The sequence below is a fragment of the Microcebus murinus genome, chromosome 19 (assembly GCF_040939455.1).
Source record: "Microcebus murinus isolate Inina chromosome 19, M.murinus_Inina_mat1.0, whole genome shotgun sequence".
NCBI lineage: Eukaryota > Metazoa > Chordata > Mammalia > Primates > Cheirogaleidae > Microcebus > Microcebus murinus.
In genome coordinates, this window is record NC_134122.1 from 50,886,518 (window position 1) to 50,910,749 (window position 24,232).

The 24,232-nt window shown below is 38.7% G+C and overlaps 1 protein-coding gene and 1 non-coding gene across 3 annotated transcripts in view; both read left to right on the forward strand.

Annotated features, from left to right (window-relative positions):
- DRC8 (dynein regulatory complex subunit 8) overlaps window positions 1-24,232 on the forward strand; it is a 74,626-nt gene that overhangs the window by 18,308 nt on the left and 32,086 nt on the right. Inside the window, exons 3-4 of one of the 2 annotated variants that reach the window (XM_075995535.1) lie at window positions 6,034-6,118; window positions 20,723-20,841. In XM_075995535.1, the coding sequence (XP_075851650.1) occupies window positions 20,810-20,841 (32 nt within the window). In that variant the 5' untranslated portion in view covers window positions 6,034-6,118; window positions 20,723-20,809. The remainder of the gene's footprint in view (window positions 1-6,033; window positions 6,119-20,722; window positions 20,842-24,232) is intronic. The other variant, XM_075995534.1, reaches the window with a different exon arrangement.
- Window positions 16,233-16,339, forward strand: LOC142862475 (U6 spliceosomal RNA). The gene has a single exon (XR_012913568.1). It is a non-coding gene; the product is annotated as a U6 spliceosomal RNA (small nuclear RNA).

Here is a 24,232-nt window from a genome sequence, read left to right on the forward strand (position 1 = left end):
CTTTCTGTATATGCTTCATGTGAGTGAGTAAAAGTTATATTCTCTCAATCAAGTCTATATAACTTAACTTCCCTGAGATACTAAGCCACTTCCCCAAACTAGAGAAAATTAGTAATGATAATGGGTAGTTTAGGTAGTATCCCTCAAAACAACCTTGTCAGATACTGTTGATATTGTCCTTTTTAGAGATGATAAAAATGGACTATCTGAGCAGTTAAGTAACTTGTCCAAAAGATTACAGAGTTAGTAAGTGATGAATCTGATCTTTGAACCCAGGTGGTCTGGCTCTAGAGTCTGTGATCTTAACCATTATACTTATTGCAACCTAGAAATGGTGACAAAATTTGTTCAAAGATGTTAATAAAGTAATCATTAAAATTAACTAAAGTTCATAATTTATCCAGATTTTCTAAATTTTTACCTAATGCGCTTTTTCTGTTCCAGGATCCCATTAAGGATACTATGTTATATTTAGTTGTCATGTCTCCTTAGGCTCCTCTTGGCTGTGACAGTTTCTTAGACTTTCCTTGTTTTTGATAACCTCCTTGACAGTTTTGAGGAGTACTGGTCAAAATGCCCCTCTATTAGAATTTGATGTTTATCTCATGATTAGACTGGTAGAAAGGGATTTTAGGAGGAAGACCACAGAGGTCAAGTGCCATTTTCATCACATCATATCAAGCATATATACTATCAATATAGTTTATCACTGTTGATGTTAACCTTGATCACCTGACTGAGGCAGTGCTTGTCCGGTTTCTCTGACAAACAAAGTTATTCTGTTTCCCCATTCCATACTGTAGTCTTTGGAAGGAAGTCATTATGTGCAGCCCACACTTAAGGAGTGTGGAATTATGTTCCCAATCCTTGAGGGTATAATATCTACATGAATTAAATGGAAATCTTCTGCACAGGAGGTTTGTCTCTTCTCTGCTATTTATTTGTTACAGTCATACCCCCATATTCGTGGTTGACTTTGGATGGTTTGAATTACCTGAGTTCAACAGAGGTCTGAAAATATTAAATGGAAAATCCCAGAAATAATTCTTAAATTTTAAATTGCATGCTCTTCTGAGTATTGTGATGAAATCTCCCTATGTCCCACCCAGCACATGTGGCATCCCTTAGTCCATCTTATCCACACTATATATGCTACCTGCCCTTAGTCATTGATATCATCCGCTCCTGGCATCCAGCCATGAACATCTGCATGGCTTGATGATCCAGGAGCACCCAAAACAGATGATTCTTCTGCCATATCTCAGAAGTTCCATAGTGGCCGAATGCTACGTCACAATACCTATGTATTCACCTCACTTCATCTCATCTCATACATATCATATCATTTCACATCATTACTAAAAGAAGGGTGAGTACAATAAGATATTTTGAGAGAGACAGAAAGACTACATTCATATAACTTTTATTACAGTATATTGTAATCCTATTTTATTATTAGTGATTGTTGCTAATCTTTTAATATGCCTAATTTATAAATTAAATTTCATCATAGGTTTGTATATGTAGGGAAAAACATAGTATACATAGGTTTGTTATTATATTAACACGAGGTTTCAGACATCCACTGGGGGTCTTAGAACATATCCCTTGTGAATATGGGGGCACTATAGTCAATCATTTATTTCTGTGAGTATGGTCTTATGGATATTTATTTTATACTTTGGGTTGTAATTCAGTACTATTTTATTTTGTTTAAATTATTCCAGCTTTGGTCATTGGGAACTCTTTCAGTTGGCTCCTGTGTCCCTTTGACATAGCCCCATTAATGTGGGTTTTTTTTTTTAAAGCACTTTTACTGCTGCTACCACTAGGATCTGTTTTTACTCACAGTACTTCTGACACCACAAATCTGTGGGTTTTCCACACCAAATAATTTTCCAGTTTTCTGTGTATTCCAACTGGGTGTCCTACAATTTAACTCAATTCTGACATCAACTACCTGTAGTTAGTGCAGACCCACAAGTTAAGGGCTCAGTCCTACCAGACTGCTCCCCATGCAGGTACACTATTTGTGTCAGTCGAAAGTAGTAGATCCCTTGGCTGGGCTTGGTGGCTCACGCCTGTAATCCTAGCACTCTGGGAGGTCGAGGAGGTGGGCGGATCGCTAGAGGTCAGGAGTTCGAAAGTAGTAGATGCCAGCTGGGCGTGGTGGCATGTGCCTGTAATCTCAGCTACTCAGGAAGCTAAGACAGGAGGATCATTTGAGCCCAGGAGTTCGAGGCTGCAGTATACTATAATTATGTCTATGAATAGCCACTGTACTCCAGCCTAGGTGACAGATGAGACCCTGTCTCTGAAAAAAAAAAAGATAAAGTAATAGGCCAGTGGGAGGCAGGGCCTGTTTGGTCAGCATTTGGTTGTTACCTGCTTTTTAAACTCTTATATTAACAGTTCCAAATTTCTGGAAAATCATGTATAGATCTTGACATTTATTTAAAATCAGGAAACAAATATTCATAAGGAAACTATGTTTTTTCTTGACATTCAATACCTTTCAAGTAAGTCATTTTTATGTGGTTTGAACCTTTTAAAAAGAGTTTTTTGGGGTTTTCATAGTATAGAAATTAAAAGCTGTTAATCAGTCCAGACTTTCTGAACTGATTAATTTAAAAAGAAATCAGCTGGTTTCTAGAAGGTCTTTAACATTTTGTGCCTGTATGTATTGTTTTTGTTTTTGTTTTTTTTTTTTGAGACAGAGTCTCACTTTGTTGCCCAGGCTAGAGTGAGTGCCGTGGCGTCAGCCTGGCTCACAGCAACCTCAAACTCCTGGTCTCAAATGATCCTGCTGCCTCAGCCTCCCGAGTAGCTGGGACTACAGGCATGTACCACCATGCCCAGCTAATTTTTTCTATATATATATGTTGGCCAATTAATTTCTTTCTATTTATAGTAGAGACAGGGTTTCGCCCTTGCCCAGGCTGCATCTGCATGTGTTTTAAACCACTCAAAAACCATAGATGGGAAGAGCTGGAAACTGCAATAAGCTTTCTAAACTATAAAATGCAGATGACAGACATCTTTTTATAGACATATCTGTGATTACATACTGTTTTTAGGCTTGATAACTTTTTCAGCAAGGAAAACCTTTCCTTCAAATTTGTAAAAGCTGTTTACAGGAAAATAGCAAACTATGAGAAGACGGAAACCTACCCTGCTCATTTTAAAGCTAAGTTGTACCACATTTTCCTTAAAGTATAGACAACAGCAACAGTGAACACAAGTATATGGTTAGTGAGGAAAAGTTCTTTTATATTACCTCCAAAATAACTTTTCAAACCTTGAATTCTTTATAAAATTGAGAAAGTGATGAGTTCGGGTGATAGAAGGGAAAGAAAAATTAATCCTATTTAGCAAAACTTGTTAAACAACTAGGATTGCAGAAGTAGAAAAATGAATTTGATATAGTCCCTGTATTAACTATTATTGTGTAACAAATTACCCTCAAACCTAGCAGCTTAAAACCATAAATTTTTATTATCTCCCATAATTTCTGGGTATAGCTTTATTTGTTGATTCTGGCTCAGGTTCTCTCACAAGTCTAGGGTTCGCTCACATGGCTATTGGCAGGAAGCCTTGGTTCTTTACTGGTTGTTGGTTAGAGGCCTCAGTTTCTTGACAAATGGCCACTTGAGCGTTCTTACAACATTGCATCTGGTATCCCACAGAGTAAGAGATAGAGAGAAATCAAGACAGAAGCCACAGCATCTTTTATAACCTAATCTCAGAAATGACAAACTATTACTTTTGCTGTATCCTACTGGTGACATAAACTAACCTTGGTGTAATATTGGAGAGGACTACACAATGATGTGAATGCCAAGAGGTGGAGGTCATTGAGAGGCATCTTGGAGACTGGCTACCACAGTCGGCCCTCTGGTGTCCAGTGATTCACATCCCTCCCTCATGTAGAATACACTCACCCTCTCCCAAGGTCCACCAAAATGGGCTTTCCATCTATTTACAGCATCAGCTCAAAATCCAAAATGTCATATCTAAATCAAGCCCAGGTGTAGATGAGGTTCCTTGGCTATAGTTACTTAAGTATAGCTCCTTGAATACAGCTTCTCTCGATCTATAGACCTTTGAACTAAAGGGACGTTATTTGCCCCTCACCATCCAATGTACAGTGGCAAAGGACAATATCCAAGACACTTTCATTAAAGAGGAGGATGTCTTTGTTTTGTGCTACTGTAACAGATTACCACAGGTTAGGTAATTTATAAAGTACAGGAATTAATTTCTCACGGTTCTAGAGACTGGAAAGTTCAAGATTAAGGGGTTGGTACACCATGAGGGCCTTCTTGCTGCATCATAACATGGCAGAAGGCATCATATGGGGGGAGAAGGGGGCTGAATTCATCCTTTATAAGATACACAGTCCCACTATAACATACCCACTCCTGAGATGATGGCATAAATCCATTCACGAGGGCAGAGCCTGAGGCAGGAGGATCGCTTGAGCCCAGGAGTTTGAGGTTGCAGTGAGCTAGGAGGAGATGACTGACACCACAGCAGTCTAGCCTGGGGACAAAGTGAGACTCTGTCTCAAAAAAAAAAAAAAAAAAAAAAGTCCCTCTCCCTTCTCTCCCTCCCTTCCTTCCTTTCTTCCTCCCTCCCTCCCTCCCTTCCTCCCTTTCTTCCTTCCTCCCTCCCTCCCTTTCTTCCTCCCTCCCTCCCTTCCTTTCTTCCTTCCTCCCTCCCTCCCTTCTTTTCTTCCTTCCTCCCTCCCTTCCTTCCTCCCTCCTTCCCTTCTTCCCTTCCTTTCTTCCTCCCTCCCTTTCTTCCTTCTTACCTTCCTCCCTCCCTCCCTCCCTTCGTTCCTTTCTTTCTTTTCTTGCCAGGGTCTTTACTCTGTTGCCTGGGCTAGAGTGCAGTGGCATCATCATAGCTCACCACAACCTCCAATACCTGGGCTCAAGTGATCCTTCTGCCTCCGCTTCCCAAGTAGCTAGTACTACAGGTGACTACCTGACTACGTGACTACCGCCACGCCCATGCCCAGCTAGTTTAAAATTTTTTGTAGAAATGGGGTCTCACTATGTTGCCCAGGCTTATATCGAGTAATCATCCTGCCCTGGCGGGATGCCTAGAGTGCCGGGATGACAGGTGTGAGCCACTGTGCCAGGGCCCATATCTATTATTTTTAAATGTGTGTGCATGGGAGATCTTCCTGAGTTTTAAAAAAGTAAATAGGAGTGAAGATTTTATTTTTACCTCTTTTTATATAGAGAAGGTAGTATACTATACATACAGTTTTATATCCTGATTTTATTCACTTAATTTTTTGGATTTTTTTCCTATTATTTGTATATAGAGGATACCACAATTTTTTCTTTTAAAAAAATAACTACATAATATTCTATTTTTTGTCTGTACCATGAACTATTTAGTCTTTTCTTGAGATACATTGGATTATTTCCAATCTCTTTCTGGTATAAACAAAACTGGAGTGAATAAACTTGTATACATGCTATTTGGTACCCGTGTAGGTATATGTATAAAATAAATTCCAAGAAGCAGAATTGAGGGGGGAAAGCATGTATTCTTTGGCAGTTCTGCCAGCTGTGGACGAGTTGCCCTCCCGAGGAGCTGTACCAGTTTGCACCCCACCGGGCAGCCTGTGGCTGACATGCAGACTCAGCCTAATCATTTCTTCTCAACTCACTTTGACTGGGGTCTTCAGTGTGACAAGCCTGGAGCTGTGTCTGATGGAGACAGCAGGCCAGTCAGGGACCTCACCCTCCCTGGCCTTAGGCACTGGTTTCAGAAACCTTCATTTTTGGTTTTATGGGTGAGAGTGCCCCTACGTGAGCCGGGTGCAGAGCCTTCCAAAAATAAAAACATAAAAAGAAAAAAACTAAAAAATAAATAAATAAAATAAAAATAAAAAAAACAAAAAAAAAATAAATAAAACAAAAAGAAAACAAAAAGATTTCTAGTTTGGTTATTGAAATTTTTGTTTTGAATTCAAAATTAAAGGAAAATAATTTTTATTTACTTTGTCTTTTGTAGAGGCTGTAGTAGCAGAATTGCACAAAAAAATCAAAGACGCATTTGAAGTGTTTGACCATGAGTCGAATAATACAGTGGATGTGAGGTTTGGAAATACTTCTTTTGTTACAATTGTAAATTGCTGATACCACTCATAAAATAGAAGAGGGCTCTTTTATTCTTATATTGTACTTTGGATTTATTATGCTATTTACAGTATTTATTTTCCTGTGCCCTGTAAAAGATCTTTGCTAACTATTGCTTCAGATAAATACTGTTTCTTATTCTTCATAGCTTGGTGGAAAGAATATACTGTATTTGTATTGGCCATTCCGACCTATAGATTGTAAACTCTGTGAGTGAGAAGAACTCTACTGTAGTTTTAGTGCTTGGCACATAGTTGGCATTTAGTAAATATTTGTCGAGTGAATGAATAGAGTTTGCATTTTAAAATACATAAATATGTTTTATCAAGTCATGAATGGGGTATTACAAAGAATGATTAATAATGCTTAAACAATGGTACACTCCCCCAATAAAATAGCAAAAAGAACCCAAACAGAAGAAGATAAAAAGATGAGAGAAAGACATGAATACTGGTAGATCTGTAATGGAGGACAAGAGACAAAGAATAGCTTGAGACTTAAAAAAAAAAAAGGCAAAAGGTAGAGGAGATTAGAGTCTATAGGAATTGTAGGATCTGTGCCACACAGATCAAAGAAATGAAACCATCTTCTAGGAGACCAGGCTAAATGAATATTATTTGATGGGATTACAATCTCGAGACTTAGTATCTAGTACAGAGGTCAGCAAAGCAGTGGGAAGTGATTTAAAACTGGTAATGGAAGCCAGGCATGGTGAAACATGCTTGTAGTCCCAGCTACTCAGGAGGCTGAGGTGGGAAGATCACTTGAGCCCAGGAGTTTGAGGCTAACCTGGGTAATATAGCAAGACTCCATCTCTTAAAAAAAAAAAAGAGAAAGAAATGGTACTGGAAAGGAATTGTTTGATGCTTATAAACCAGTACCATCACTTCCACACTAGTCAGGGGACTAAATGCTTTAAACTTGAGCAAAACTGAATGAACAATAAGAGATTTTATTTATGACAATTTGTAACTATTAACATATGTATTCCTTAGTTCCTCACACCTGAAGGTACAAGACTGATAAGTACAATTGGTTTTATTACCTTATAGTATTAATCACACCTTGTAAAATTTTGTTGTATACCCCAACTGTGTTTATGGGCCGTACTGCAGTGGTTAAGGACAGTGGGGTTAAGTCCATCTTTCCAGCGCCTTCATTGTAGTATGCCTTATGTGAGCCTTGGCTCAGCCTTTGCCAAGGAAGAGTGAGGGCGACATGCCCAGCGGCAGCGCTGTTCAGCTCCAGGCGGCTCTGGTCACGTTGCATACAGTGGGAGCGACACTGTATGGAGCAGGAAGCCTCACTGTGAGTATCCTAGCAGGAAAATGGGTGGGTGGGGTGGGGGTGGTGGTGATAAGGTCTGGGAGCAGGTGCAGAGCATGCAGCTCTGGCCTGGAATTTGAATGACTAAATATATGAGTGTCATCTGTAAAGTGGGAATAGTAACAAGAAAAAGAAAAAAAAATATGAAGGGCAAGTGCCTTGACCTCAGACTTCTCATTGAAGGGTGGTTTCTCCCGGGGCAGGAGGGAGAAGTATTATTAGAGAAGTGAGGTAAAGTGTGGCTTTATGAGAGAGGAGGAGACAGAGAAAAAGCAACCATCATTTACTTAAGGCTCACTATCTGACAAACTACCTTTGGTTGGGCACTCTGGCCCTGTGTTTGCTACCTCATTTTAATCTTATGTGTGTACTATGTGTTGGCATCTCTAGTTTCTGGAGATAAGGGGAAGGTAAATAGTTCCCTCCAAGTCCTATCTGGGTTTTTCTAATTCCAAATCTTTTGTTGTGCTACTCCCCACCCTCCTCACCCCAATTTTTCAAGGACATCTTCTGCCTTTAGGCTTCCTGACCGTAGCAGTGAAAAGAAAATCTCCCAAATCCCTTAGAGCAGTGATGCCAGGCCTTTTTTGGTAAAAGGGCCAATTGGGGGAAAATAAACATGTTTATGGGCTGCATCTTTTTTCCATTCAAAATTAAAATAACTTCACTTAGGCCCTGAGGGAAAGTGTATGTTTTTACAACTTAAATGGTCTACTTTATTAAATAAATATGGTTACTGAGAAAATTAGCATTATTTTTAACATTAAAATATTGATGCTAAGCATTTTTGAGGAGTAGCAACATGGACGAATGTGATTTTTAAATCTGTATTCTGTATATTAATTTGTATAGATAGCACTTTAAAGGTTATGAGTGTTCTCAAGCTGCTGATATCGTTGCCATCCACTCTAGAAATTGGAAATTAAGGACAGAGAAGTGAAAGCATTTGCCCAAGATTGTACAGTAGGTTAGCAGCAAAGGTGTAACTCAAATGAATTTCTTTTTTAGGGGCAGACTGTGTACCCGTGTTTCCAGGGGAGGCCCTCTGAACATAGTGAGTGAGGGCTGTTCCTGCTTTTCCCAGCCTCAGCTCTGTCTCCGTTTGTAAAAGCAGTTATTTATTTATTTTTTTTAGACAGAGTCTCACTCTGTTGCCTGGGCTAGAGTGCCGTGGCATCAGCCTATCTCACAGCAACCTCAAACTCCTGGGCTCAAGCAATCCTGATGCCTCAGCCTCCTGAGTAGATGGGACTACAAGCATGCACCACCATGCCCGGCTAATTTTTTCTATATATATCAGTTGGCCAATTAATTTTCTTTCTATTTTTCTTTTTTAGTAGAGACAGGGTCTCGCTCTTGCTCAGGCTGGTTTCGTACTCCTGACCTTGAGCAATCCACCAGCCTTGGCCTCCCAGAAGGCTAGGATTACAGGCGTGAGCCACCATGCCTGGCCAAAAGAGGTTATTGTATCTGGAATTTACTTTGGTTTATTATTAAAAGTAAATGTCTAAATAGACTTTTTTCCCCCAAATTACTAAACAGTTTATTTATTTATTTTTTGAATAGTTAGGCTTTCTTTATAGTACGTTATGTTTTATATAACAATCTAATCAGGGTTGTATTATGATGTATTGCTTTACCTTTCCATCTTATACTAGTTTAACACTGTATTAACTGCTATCAGTTTATAAAATGCTTTAATATCTGACAGCACTCTGGGAGGCCGAGGCGGGCAGATCACTCAAGGTCAGGAGTTCGAGACCAGCCTGAGCAAGAGTGAGACCCCGTTTCTACTAAAAATAGAAACAAATTAATTGGCCAACTAAAAATATATAGAAAAAATTAGCTGGGCATGGTGGTGCATGCCTGTAGTCCCAGCTACTCAGGAGGCTGAGGCAGTAAGATCGCTTGAGCCCAGGAGTTTGAGGTTGCTGTGAGCTAGGCTGACGCCACGGCACTCTAGCCTGGGCAACAGAGTGAGAGTGAGACTCTGTCTAAAAAAAAAGACAAGACTGAGTGGTGTACATAAAAAAGAATGAAATCCTGTCATTCATGGCGACATGGATAAGCCTGCAGGACATGACAATGAGTGAAATAAGTCAGGCACAGAAAGATAAATGCCTCATGTTCTCACTCACATGTGGGAGCTAAAAAGAATTTGAGCTCATGGAAATAGAGAATAGAATTGTGGGTATTAGAGGCTGGGAAGGGTAGGAGGGGGAAGGGAGGATGGGGAAAGGTTAATTAACAGATATAAAATTATTAATACAACTAGATAGGAATGAGTTCTGGCATTCTGTAGCACTATAGGGTGAATACGGTTAACTATAATTTACTGCATATTTTCAAAAAGCTAGAAGAGAGGATTTTGAATGTTCATAACACAAAGAAATGATGAATGTGTGTGGTGATGGATATGCTAATTACCCTGATTTGATAATATACATGTATTGAAATATCACTCTGGATCCCATAAATATGTACAGTTATATTATGTGTCAACTCAAAAGGAAAAAACAAAAGGTTGAGTGGTGCAAAGAAGTGTCTTTCAATGGAGTGAGTGTGCCAGAGAGGTACACAATGGCATGTGTGGGCAGGGAAGAGAGCTGTTTGGTGAGAGGCTCCAAGGCATTGGCTGCTCCTCCCCAGTGTGCTTTATCTTGCAGGTGGAGGTATGGTGTTACTTCCCTTGTAGAGCCCCTTAGAGGTCTAGGTCTCAACCTATTCTCCCTTCCCCATATCTCTGTTTTGCACAAGTTGAAAGATTTAATTTGAAATTTTATCACATTAGGTAGAGGGGAGGTCTGGTATCGTGGCTGCTGGGCAACCACCCATAGGTTGCACACCACCATCTGAAACATGAGATGGGCTCCTGTTTTCCTCGGACCTCTGAGGAGTAGGCCTGAGGTCTGGAGTCAGACTTCCTGGGTTCCCATCCCAGCTCTTTGACTCTGAATAACTTATTTCTTCTCTTTGTGCCTCCATTTTTACATTTGCCTCATCAGATTGGTTGTAAGTAGTTCTCAAAGTGTGATTTAAAGACCCCAGTGTGTCCCCAAGACCTTTTTAGGGGATCTGTCAAGTCAAAACTATTTTCTTTCTTGTCTCGTCTCCTCTCCCCTCTCTGCCCCTCTTCCCTCTCCCTCCTTTATCTCTTCTTTCCTTCCTCCATTTCTTCTTTCCTTCCCAGAGTCTTATTCTGTCTCGGGCTGCAGTGCAGTAGCCTCATCATAGCTCACTTCAACCTGGAACTTCTGGCCTCAAAGGATTCCCCTGCCTCAGCCTCCCAAGTAACTGGGACTACAGGTGTGCAGCACCATGCCCAGCTAATTTTTCTATTTTTTGTAGAGATGGGGTCTTGCTCTTGCTCAAGCTGGTCTCAAACTCCTGGTCTCAAACAGTCATCGTGCCTTGGCCTCCCAGAGTGCTGGGCATCAGCCACTGTGCCTGGCCTATTTTCATAGTAAATCTAAGATGGTACTGGCTATTTTTGTTCTCATTTTTTCTAGGAGTGTATATTGGAGTTTTTCAAAGTCTGCATGATGTGCAATATTACAACACATTGAAGGCAGAACTAGAAATGAGAATTCAGCTGTCTTCTGCTAAGTCAAAAACTACAGACATTTGTAAATATGTCAAACAATGTCATTCTTCTAAATTTATTTTTTGTTTTAGAAAATATAGTTATTTTCAATAAAATTATGTTAAAGTTTAATTTCTAATACGATAAATACAGATCCATATAACTCATATAAACAAAAGCTCTTTGAGGGCCTTGATAATTTTCAAGAGTGTAAAAGAAATTCTGAGACCAAGATGTTTGAGAGCCACTTTTGTCAGTGGACATTTTTAAAGCTCTTTAAAGTACCATATTACCTTGGAACAAATTAGCTTGGGATTTCAAGCTTAGAACAATATTAGCTATTATAATTATTCCACTTTATATACTTGAATTATATAATTCAGACTTACCTTTCCTCTCTTTAATCTGTATAGGCAACATTATATTGTATATATACAGTAAGAATTTTTTCTTTCTTTCTTTCTTTTCTTTTTTGAGACAGGCTCTTGCTCTGTTGCCTGGGCTAGTGTGTAGTGGTGTTAACACAGCTAACTGCAACCTCAAACTCCTGGGCTCAAGTGATCCTTCTGCCTCAGCCTCCTAAGTAGCTGAGACTCCAGGTGTGTGCCACCACACTTGGCTAATTTTTCTATTTTTTATAGAGACAGGGTCTTGCTATGTTGCTCAGGCCATGTTGTTGTTTTTATAATAGCTACACTAATGGGTGCAAATTGGTGTCTCATTGGGGTTTTGATTTGAATTCCCTTATGATTAGTACTGTTGAGCATCTTTTCATGTACTTATTGGCCATTTATACATCTTTTTTGGAGAAATGTCTACTTTAGTCTTTGCTTGTTTTTAAAATCAGTTTGTTTGTTTCCTTGTTGAGTTGTAAGATATGTGTGTATTTTTAACACAAGCGGTGAGATACTATATAAACTGTTCTACAGTCTTCTTTTTTCACTAATCAATGTATCTTGGTGATTATTCTTTAGTGTATAAAGATTTTCCTAATTTCACTCATTTCATTGTGTGGATGAACAATAATATATTGAATTCATCTGCTGATGGACATTAAGGTTGTTTCTAGGTTTTTGCTATTATAGTCCACGCTGCAGAGAATATCTTAGTATGCATGTCATTTTGCAAAAGTGAAAATTTTTCTCTAGGATAAATTCTTGGAAATATGTCAAAGTGCATGAATATTTTTGGGAGATGTTGCTATCTTGACAATATAGTCTCTCTCATTATAGGAGAGTACCTGTTTCCTCAGTCTTTCTTTTCTTTTTTTTTAAGGTTTCAAAGAATCTTTAATTTATGAAAGTTGAACTCTTAAATTTCTTTTGCTATATAAATCGTAAAATTTTCTTGAAGGTAACAAAATTTTTAATCCTCAGTCTTTCTTAAATAAAGTTTAATTATAAACTTTAGGGTTTTTCCTAATTTGATATTTGAAAACCAGAAACTCAGTGTTAATTTTTATTGTTTGAATTATGAACATCTTTCATATCTCTAAAACCTATTTGTGTTTCATTTGAACTGACAATTCATGACCTTTCCCTGTTTTTCCCATTGAATTATTTATTTCCTTATATATTAAAGTTATTAGCCTTAGTCTTTGATATGTATGTCATGCGTCTTTTCACTCTATTTTTACTTTCTGGCATTCAGAGATTTTTTTTAAAGAGACTTGGGGTTTTGGTACATTGCCCAGGCTGAACTTCTGGGCTCAAGACATCCTCCAGCCTTAACCTCCCAAGGAACTGGGATCACTGTGCCCAGCTTCACTACGATATATTTTTAAGAATATGCCCACATACATAGCTTAACACTGCTACAGCCTATAAACAACTAGCAACTGAGAAAACCACCACACTAAGAATATCTATTATCAAGGCATCTATCCAGAACCTAGAATACCATCAAAGCACCCACAAGCAAAGCCAAAGGTTCTTACCCAACAAATGCTTCAGACACAATCATAGGAGTATGTGTGTGGGAAGCCCCATCTAAACAAAAGAAAATCCAAAAACAAGAGTGACAGCTGCTCCAGATGAGAAGGAATTAGTGAAAGCACTCCATAAGTATGAAAAATCAGAGTGAAAGGACCCCCCTAAAAGGGAACACCAGCTCTCCAGCAATGGATACCAATCAAAATGAATTACCGAAATGACAGATAAAGAATACCAAATATGGATTGTAAGGAAGTTCAATGAAATCCAAGAGAAAATGGAAAGTCAACTCAAACCAGAAAAATAATCCAGGAAATGGATGAAAAATTTACTAATGAGATCAACATATTAAAAACAAAAACAAATAGAACTTCTGGAAATGAAAAATTCATTTAAGGAAATATAAAACAGTGGAAAGTTATAAGAATAGACTAGGCAGAAGAAAGAATCTCAGAGCTTGAAAACAACTCTTTGGAATTAACTCAGTCAGTTAAAAATAAAGAACAGAGAATTAAGAGGAATGAACAAAGCCTATAAGAAGTACAGGATTATATAAAACTCCCAAATATAAGAATCATAGGCATCTCTGAGGGTGAAGAAGAAACCACACAAGGGCTAGAAAATTTATTTGAGGGAATAGTTGAGGAAAACTTCTGTGGTCTTGCTAGAGATTTAGACATCCAGGTACAAGAAGCTCAACAAATACCTAGAGGAATCATTGTAAAGAGACAATCACCAAGACATGTCATCAAACTGAACAAAGTCAACATGAAGGAGGAACTCCTGTGAGCTGTGAGGTGAAAATATCAAGTTACTTACAAACGAAAACCCACCAGGCTAACTGCAGACTTCTTAATTGAGACCTTACAAGCCAGAAGGGATTGGGGCCCCATTATCAGTTTTCTTAAACAGAACAACTGCCAGCCTAGAATTTCATAAGCTCAATCAGAAATGAAAAGGGAGATTTTACAACTGATACCGCAGAAATACAAAATATCATCTGTGAATACTATGAAAATCTCTGTGCACATAAACTCGAAAATGTAGAGGAAATGGACAAATTTCTGGAGATACACAACCTTCCCAAGACTAAAATCAGGAAGAAATAGAACTCTGGAACAGACCAGTAAAGAGCAATGAGATTGAAGCAGTAATAAAAAAAATCTTCCAATAGAAAAAAGCTCCAGAACAGATGGATTCACAGCTGAATTTTACCAGACCTACAAAGAAGAGCTGGTACACATACTGCAGAAACTATTTCATAACATTGAGAAGGAGAGAATCCTCCCCAATTCATTCTACAAAGCCAGTATCACCCTGACACCAAAGCCAGGAAAGGACACAACAAAAAAAGAAAAAAGAAAACTACAGACCAATATCCTTTATGAATATAGAGGCAAAAATACTTACTAAGATACTAGCAGGCCAGGCGTGGTGGCTCATGCCTGTAATCCTAGCACTCTGGGAGGCCAAGGCGGGCGGATTGCTTGAGTTCAGGAGTTCGAAACCAGTCTGAGCAAGAGCGAGACCCTGTCTCTACTATAAATAGAAAGAAATTAATTGGCCAACTGATATATATAGAAAAAATTAGCCGAGCATGGTGGCACATGCCTATGGTCCCAGCTATTCGGGAGGCTGAGGCAGAAGGATTGCTTGAGCCCAGGAGTTTGAGATTGCTGTGAGCTAGGCTGACACCACGGCACTCACTCTAGCCTGGGCAACAAAGTGAGACTCTGTCTCAAAATAAATAAATAAATAAATAAATAAATAAATACATAAATAAATACATAAATAAAAAAAATAAAATACTAGCAAACTGAATTCAACAGCACATCAAAAAAATAATCCACCAGGACCAAGTGGGCTTCATTCCAGGGATGCAGGGATGTGCACATAAATCAATAAATTGTGATTTACCACATAAACAGAAGCAAAAACAAAGACCTATTATATTTTAACTATTCTTTTGTTTCTTGGAATTGGATCAAATGTCCTGAATCAGATCTTTACTTTGGGATGTTTTGACCTTAGACTGCCCTTAAACTGAAGGCTCACAGCCTAGCTCTAGCCTAGCTCAATGGCACTGGCTCCACCTTGTGTCAGGAACGTGATACTACACCTACTGAATACCAACCTGTGAAGAACCAGTCTTCACCCTGTCAAACATTTTAAGTGGTCCAAATGCTGTATATAATTAAATGATGATGCCACTGTTGGGCTACCTTACTGTGACTCATTTGTTCAGAAATAATTGTACACCCATATCCACTATTCCATATATGGTGCAGGTGCAGAAACAAATTCTTTTTTTTTTTTTTGAGACAGAGTCTCACTCTGTTGCCCAGGCTAGAGTGCCGTGGCATCAGCCTAGCTCACAGCCACCTCAAACTCCTGGGCTCAAGCAATCCTTCTGCCTCAGCCTCCTGAGTAGCTGGGACTACGGGTATGTGCCACCATGGCTGGCTAATTTTTTCTATATATTTTTACCTGGCCGATTAATTCTTTCTATTTATAGTAGAGATGGGGTCTCGCTCTTGCTCAGGCTGGTTTTGAACTCCTGACCTTGAGCAATCCTCCCGTCTCAGCCTCCCAGAGTGCTATCAGCCTCCCAGAGTGCTAGGATTATAGGTGTGAGCCACCACGCCCTGCTCAGAAACAAATTCTTATACTTAAACCATAATGGCTTTTAGAGTTACTTTGTAGTTCTTATCAATATGACATCTACTTTGACAAAATAAATGAAATGTCTCTGCATATTTTAAAGATTTTATATGAAACAGTTGATTTTCATTTTCTCTGAAAACCCTACCAAAATTGAGGAGTTGGCAATTTTTAAAAAATTTCATTAAATTGATTTAAAAGGAAGAAAATAATTTTCCAAAAGAAAAAAAGTTTGTTATTATTGTTTTTTTTTTTTTTTTTTTTTTACAAAAGTTATATTCAATTTCTGTTTTGTATGCATGGTAGAATACTAAGTGAGTTGGTCCTAACCACTCTGGTTGTTGAAGAGATGAACCTGTATAGATTCAACCTGGGAGAGGCTACTTTAACTGTCTGAATGGAGTGATTGTGACTCACAATATCAGTGGTGTGCTATAGCCAGCTTGTGCTGACTTGTACTAGCTCACAAGAGCTGATTGTTAAATTTCCAGGAATTCTACAGCCATTGTTAAAACCTAGTTTATATTAAGAAATAAATCATATAAACTGAATTGAATTTTATAAAAAACAAAGGTGCTTTCTTCAGCAGCACTTATACTGAAACCAGAGCAACATAGAGAAAATTATCATGGCCCCTGCACAAGGTTGACACATAAACTTGTGGACCATTCCATATTTTTTTCAGGTTATTCTGTATGAAATGTAAAATAAATGTTTTTATTAACAGTGAAAAAAAGGTAAAAAATATTCAAAATTTATCATTTCCTAATTACTTTATTACATTTTACTCTTATTTATACTCTTGAGGTTATTTATGTCTAGTGTATGTTGGCAGATATACCCGATGATGTCATCTGTCGTGCATCTCTTCCAGACTCCACCTTTACTGACCTTAACTGGTAGTTGGTGGCTTGAAATTGGCCATCGGGGATGTACTTACACAGTGGAAATCAACAAATACTACAAATCAGAGCTTTTTCCCCTTTGAGAAGCCACTTGATAACCAGCACGTTACTGTATGCAAATGAATTTATGTCTTTTCTCTCTATCCCAAAAACTTGACAAAAATAAGCAATTATTAAACTTTAGAAAACTTTTGGCCAGGCGCGGTGGGTCATGCCTGTAATCCTAGCACTCTGGGAGGCTGAGGCAGGTGGATTGCTTGAGCCCAGGAGTTTGAGGTTGCTGTGAGCTAGGCTGATGCCACGGCACTCACTCTAGCCTAGGCAACAAAGTGAGACTCTGTCTCAAAAAAATAAATAAATAAATAAATAAATAAATAAAATTTCAAACTTATAAATTGTAAGAGTGGTATACTGAACTCCTGTCTGCTTTTACCTAGATTCACCAATTATTAATAATTTGCTATTTGGCTTTTGCTTGCTCTCTCTCTCTCTCTCTCTCTCTCCCTCCTTCCCTTTTTCTCTGTCTCTGTCTCTCCATATATATAATGCACACACATACATATTTATATATTTTATTATTATTATCATCATCATCTCCATTTTGCTGGACTATTTGATAGTAAGCTTATAAACATTGTAACCTTTTACTCAAATGCTCTAGTGTGGATCTTCTTTCTTTTTTTTTAGAGACAGGGTCTTACCATGTTGCCCAGTCTGGACTCAAACTCCTGGGCCCCAGTGATCCTCTCATCTCCACTTCCCCATTAGCTGGGACTACAGATGCACACCACTGTGCCTGGCACAGTGTGGATCTTCTAAAAATAAGAACATTCTTTTATATAAGCCACAGGTTTAGTGTCTATGTGTGTTCTTAAAAATAATCTTAAAGAGTCAGAACACTTGGGTTAAGATGTCATTTGGCTCATTCCCCTTCTTCTTGCAGGTAAATTCCTAAGTGGCACAAAACTCGTATTTTACAGGAGTGATAAACACAAATTCTTATGGGGACTAGCCTGTAATATAAATGTGTGAATCAGAGAGAGTACAGGACAGTACTCATGCCTGTATGTATGCCCTAGATTAAACAAAACATTATCTGGGGGCCATATTTGCCCGTTGAGTAATCAGTTTGTGACTCCTGAGTCTGTCTTCAAAGCTCCCATGGTGTGGAATATCCACAGCTTTCTTTGGAGGCACCTTGTTACAGTCAAGAAGTTCTCCTTTAAGTCTAAGTAAGTGCCCGATTGAGATTTGTGACACTCAACAGTTGCAGTGGTTAGTAGCATGGATTCTAGAATGTGTGTGTTTGAATCCCATTTCTGCTATTTATTAGTGTTATGGTTTTGGAAAAACTTCTTAACATTTATGTGGTTTAGGTTTTTTTGAGACAGAGTCTCACTTTGTTGCCCAGGCTAGAGTGAGTGCTATGGCATCAGCCTCGCTCACAGCAACCTCAAACTCCTGGGCTCAAGCGATCCTCCTGCCTCAGCCTCCCGAGTAGCTGGGACTACAGGCATGCGCCACCATGCCCGGCTAATTTTTTCTATATATATTAGTTGGCCAATTAATTTTTTTTCTATTTATAGTAGAGACGGGGTCTCGCTCTTGCTCAGGCTCTTTTCCAACTCCTGACCTCGAGCAATCCGCCCGCCTCGGCCTCCCAGAGTGCTAGGATTACAGGCGTGAGCAGCCTCTGTGGTTTAGTTTTTCTCATCTGTAAAATAATAGTACCTATCACACAGAGCTTTTGTGAGGAATAAGTGAATAAGAATATTTAAAGCACTTTAAAATAAGCCTGGTGCACATAATAAAACATTACAGAACTATATTCTACTAATACTAACCTGATAGCCAGAAGATGTTTTTTTCACATCCACACAGATCATGATAATGTTATAAGGGATATGAGACATGTGAGGACTATTTATTCTTAGAAGCCTTAGAGGAGATGTCCTTTCCCAAGGCAGAGAGCTGATTAATCTACTTTCCTCACATTGTGAGCAACTTTGTTTCTGTTCTCATCTCCATTTTCTTTTTCTTAGGCAGTGTTTCGCTCTGTTCCCCCGGCTAGACTGTGGTGGTAAGATCATAGCTCACTGTAGCCTAGGCTCAAGCCTTCCTCCTGCCTCAGCCTCCCAACCATCTGGGACTATGGGTGCATACCACCACGTCTGGCTAATTTTTTTTTCTCTCTCTGTTGCCCAGGCTGGCCTCAAGTGATCCTCCTGCCTTGGCCTCCCAAAGCACAGGGATTATAGGTGTGAGCCACTACGTCCAGCCACTCATCCTCATTTCCTATTCATTCCTCTTGTCAGACTTCTTCCCAGCTCTTACTTTAGATTTCCCTAGTCCTGAGGAAGTCATCTTTTAAAATATATTGACTACATGGGATCCTGGGCAAGTTATTTAACATCTTTGGGCTTTAGTTTTCTCATCTGTAAAATGGGGATAATAGTAATACTGCCTCATCGGTTGTTGTGAGGATTCAATGAGTTAATATATGTACTGTGCTAGAATGGTGCCTAGCATGTAGTAAGTGCTATGTAACTATTAGCTCTTGGCTATGATGTGTATACTTTTTATAAGCCATATTCCTAAATGGTGTATTCTATACTTGTGATTTAAATTTTCTTACCACTGGAACTTTGGGGTTTTTCCTCTCCTCTCCTCTGCAAGTACTCTTATTAGGGTGACCACTGATATTCTTTTTGTCTGCTTATTCCCTAGCCTTCTGTAATATTTTAAACCATAGAGATCATCTTGCAAGCAGGGGTATGGAGTAGGGGGCAGTGAGGGGGTTATAGGAGGAAGAGAGGGAGATGGAGATGAGGAAGGAAAGGAGGGGTTGAGAGGGAGACATGGACTGATTCGTTGACTAGTGGAGAGTTAGTGACGGCAGGATTCTGCAAAGGGGTTAGGCCTATGGTGGATGAGTGGAAAATGGAATTTTCCGTATCTTGTAACTTATCCAGTTACAATACAAGTAATTTGGAAGAAAGGTATTGTGATTAGTGAAAGGAAGCAGGGGAATAGAATGGTTGGGGGTGGTGAAGCACCTAACAATTTTTTTTTTCTCAACATAAGGAAGATATCTAAAAATTTTAAGGCAAAAGCAGCTACTAAAGAAAAGAATGAAGATGCTGAGAGGGAAAAGCAAGCATGTTAAGAACAAGAGCCAGGACTGGAACCAAGGAAATCTAAGGGGCTTGCTTGATTTAGGAAGAGCACGTTTTATTCCTCCAAGGCTGGGAGCACATAACTCTAAAGTGGTACAAAGTCAGTGACTATAAAGGTGATATGACGATTAATCATCGTGCCCACTGATAGGCAGTTTGCATCTGAAGTAGGTGATAAGGACTCTGCTGGGATGAAGTGAGTCAGTGTTTTGGAGCTTGTGACAAGACATGATCCAGAATGGCTGTTGTGGGGGGAGTCTGCTAGGCAATCATTAGCAGGAGATGAGTGAAAGGATTGTTACGCTGCATCCAGGATATATTTGATATTGGATTGCATGAATTTGTAGTAGGTCATGTTTTTTTCTGTTAACTGTTTTCTTCCAGAGCAGTGCTTTAAGGAAGAAAGGAAATGAAAATTAAAGATGTTCAGGGTTATAGATTAACAGAGCAGGCAGGATGGAAGGTGAAGGGACCCAGAGTTCAGGATGGTGATAATGGCAGTTTTAAAGGGCTGACTATAGAGTACTGAGCAACTGTATAAGGGTAATTAACTGCTAAACATAACTCCATGAGTGAGCCTAGGCAAAACCAATGAGGAACCTCTCAGTCAACCCACAGAATCATGAAAAACAATACATCATTGTTGAATAGGCCACTTGGTTTTGGACAGCTTGTTATGCAGCAATGGAAGACTGCAAAGCTATGTTTGCGTTAAGTGCAGCAGGGAGCCTGAGGCAAGGGAGCCTGATGCAACAGTAGGGGTTCGTCCCTTGGGGAAACTGCAAGATGGAGAGGAACGGAGGGCACAGAAAATACCCGGCACATGAGGAAGGGCAGGTTTTAGAATGTGAGAGCAAGGATGGGGCTTGCCATCTTGACATATATGTGCCTGGAGAGGCAAGCCCTGGCAATGGTAAGCGGTGGAGAGAGCCCGGAGACAGCTAAGACTTCTCTTTTCTCCTTTCCCATTCACTGTTAGCAGAGCACCTTGCCTTGTACTACACAGAGGAAAGCGAAGTCTTCATATGCAAGTTTCTTCGTTATCCTGTTTCCAGAGCACACACTAGGGATGCAGATAAGAACTACACGATTAGATTTGAGGTAACAGATTAGTTACATTCTTTACTTTCTGAGTCCAATCAAATCCCATTCCCCTACTGTCTCATGATCCCACTCACCGGCAGGGCCTTTGTATATGCTATTCCTCTGCTTGAAACATTTGTCTATTTAAGCTTTAAGTAGTTTAAAAGTTAATTGCGATGGAAGCTTTCCCTGGCCCCATAATCCCAGTCTAGTTTAGTGCCTCTTCTTCATGTGCCCATGACATCCTTTACCATCCTCTGCCCACCTCCCCTGCAATTTATCTCCTTTATTATAATCGTTTGTTCATCATTCTCTCTTAGATCATAAATTCCATGAGTGCAAGGATAATTTTTAGCTTATTCATTACTATATCCTTAGCACCTAGCATGCTCTATGGCACATAGTAGGCACTCATATTTGTTTTGTTGAATGAATGGGATCTGGCATCATTTTAACTTTAGTGCTTCCACTTACTAGCTGTGCAACTGTGGGCAAGTCATTTATCCTCTCTAAGTTTCAGTGTATTTACCTGTGAATTGGAATAATAATATGTAGGTAACTAGGACAGGGCTGCTGTGAAAAGTAAGATGGCATATGTGAAAGTACTTTCCAAATATTATGCAAATAAAGTATTAAGCAAATATCAGGCATGGAAATTTGTATTATAATCTCATATACAGCACTTAAATAACCCAAATACAAAATGGCTATCTTGGGTCCAGTATTAACATTAGAGAAAAACTATAATCCAATATCCCCAAAACATTAAAAAACAATTTAAATATTGTTTCAGGTTTCTTGGAGAGGCTCAAGGCAGTTAATATTGCTGACAGAGCACCATGTCATTCTAATTTTCTCTTTATCTGCCTCTCTTCTCAGAATCTGACTCATGATGGTATCTATTTCCTATGAATAGGTTTTAAAAGAAAAACTTTAGATAAATTAAATTTAACAGAATTTAATTAAGCAAAAAATGATCTGAGGCTGGGCACGGTGGCTCACGCCTATAATCCTAGCACTCTGGGAGGCCAAGGCCGGTGGATCACTCAAGGTCAGGAGTTCAAAACCAGCCTGAGCAAAGAGCAAGACCCCATCTCTACTAAAAACAGAAAGAAATTAATTGGCCAACTAAAAATACATAGAACAAAAAATTAGCCTGGCATGGTGGCACATGCCTGTAGTCCCAGCTACTTGGGAGGCTGAGGCAGAAGGATTGCTCGAGCCCAGGAGTTTGAGGTTGCTGTGAGCTAGGCTGACGCCATGGCACTCACTCTAGCCTGGGCAACAAGGTGGGACTCTGTCTCAAAAAAAAAAAAAAAAAAAATGATTTGAGAATGGGGCAGGCCCCTGAACCACAACAAGTTCAGAGTGACTCCAAAGCTGCCACATGGTCAGATATTTACGGAAAAAGGAAAGTGATATACAGAGAACATAAATGAGGTACAGAAACAGCTAGATTCATTACAGCTTGGCATTTGCCTTATTTGAATACAGTTTGAACAGTTGGCCGCCTATGATTGGCTGAAACTGCGATTGGTACAAGCCTAGGTTACAGTCTGTTTACACAGTTACAATCCATTGTAACAGTCAAGTTACAATTCAGTACATAGGGAGAACCTTAGGTGGAACTTAAAATATATAAGGAGGCAGCTTTAAGCTAAACTTAATTCAACCCAGGTAAAATTAATTTTAACAATATGTATTATTTAACCCAATATGTCTAAAATATTATCCTTTCAACATATAATCAATATTCTAAATTATTAATGAGCTATTTACATTTTTTCCATATTAAGTTTTTGGAATCAGTGAGTATTTTTACACTTACTGCACACTTCGATTCAGACTAATCCCATTTCAGATGCTTAATAGCCAGATATGGTTAGTTTATAGTTACTGTACTAGATAGCACAGGTCTAGAATTGCTCTTTTCCCCATCTCACATCCTTCAAAATTCTTTTTTAAATATATTTTTTATTGCCATATCATAGTTGTACATATTTTTGGAGTACATGTGCTATTTTGATACAGGTATACAACATATAAAGATCAAGTCAGGGTAATTGGGGTATCCGTCACCCCAGACATTTATCTTTTCTTTGTGTTGAAAATATAACAGTTCTTCTCTTCTAGCTATTTTGAAGCACACCATAAATTATTGTTAGCCATACTTTCCCTACGGTACTGTTGAAGAGAACCTGCTCCTTTTATCTGACTGCATTTTACACTCATTGACCAGCTTCTCTTCATCTCCCCTCCTTCCCTCCCAGCCTCTGGTAGCCACCATCTACCCTACCTCCATGAGAGCTCCCTTCTTAGCTCCCACATAGGAATGCAATATTTGTCCTACTCTCCTTCAAAATTCTTGCTTGCAAATACCTCCTTCCCTTCTTCCCTTTCCTGCTCTCCCTTTTGTTATGTTAACACAACTTTTATCCCTGTTTCTTTGATTCTGGTGTTTAAGCAGTTTTCTGATTTGAATACCAAAAGGCTTAGAATGTTGTGGAGGATATAAATCCATGAATACTTATCAAATCATACTTTTTGTCCATGCCTCATTAATTATTTCTTCCAGTGTATACAATAGCCAGTCTGGTGTTATAATAACGAATTTACTACATTGGTGTTATTCGATTTCATGGGATACCTCTAGGGACTTTTTGAGAGAAAGTAAAAAAATCTTATAAAATGTTTTTAGTTTCTATTAATAGTAACACTATCATGTTCAGATCTTGCCTAAATAAGAGATATGGTCATGAAAAACAATGTCAAGTCTAAGCTACTCAGGGAGGTATGAAATATGGGTGACATGAAGACATTACATATTTTTTGTACCTTCATTTATGATGAAGGAAAATCAATAAATGAGAAGTAAGAATCCTGTTTTCCACAGTTCTTAACTTTAGGCTTTTCTTTTAAGTCGATACTCATCCTGCAACCTCTTTAAGTGAAGAATTTAAAAATTCTTATTTAAAATGCTTTCATAGGGAATAAACATAATTCTAGTAAACTTATCCAGAATGGTAAATAATTAAATATTCTACTTAAGTGAATTTTTGTGAAATTAAATTAACATGCAAATATTACAACTTTAATTTTAATAATTTTGAATGGAAATATTTAATAATCTATTATAAATCCCTGGTCTTAGTATCCAGGGTGTATTGAATAGAATGTATACTTTTAGGTTATTTGTTGGAGTGAACTACATTATTAGGGAGCAGGGCGAGTTGAATAACTAATATTTATTGAGTGGCTACTCTGCCAAGAATTATGCTTTACATTACTATAGCTCTTCTTATTTGACTCTTAGTGTGTCCCCCAGTCCAGTTGTAAGTGTTTCCTACCAGGTAGTCTTATGTACACAGAATTAGGTAGGTTAACCTGCCCAATGTAGCTAGTCACAGAG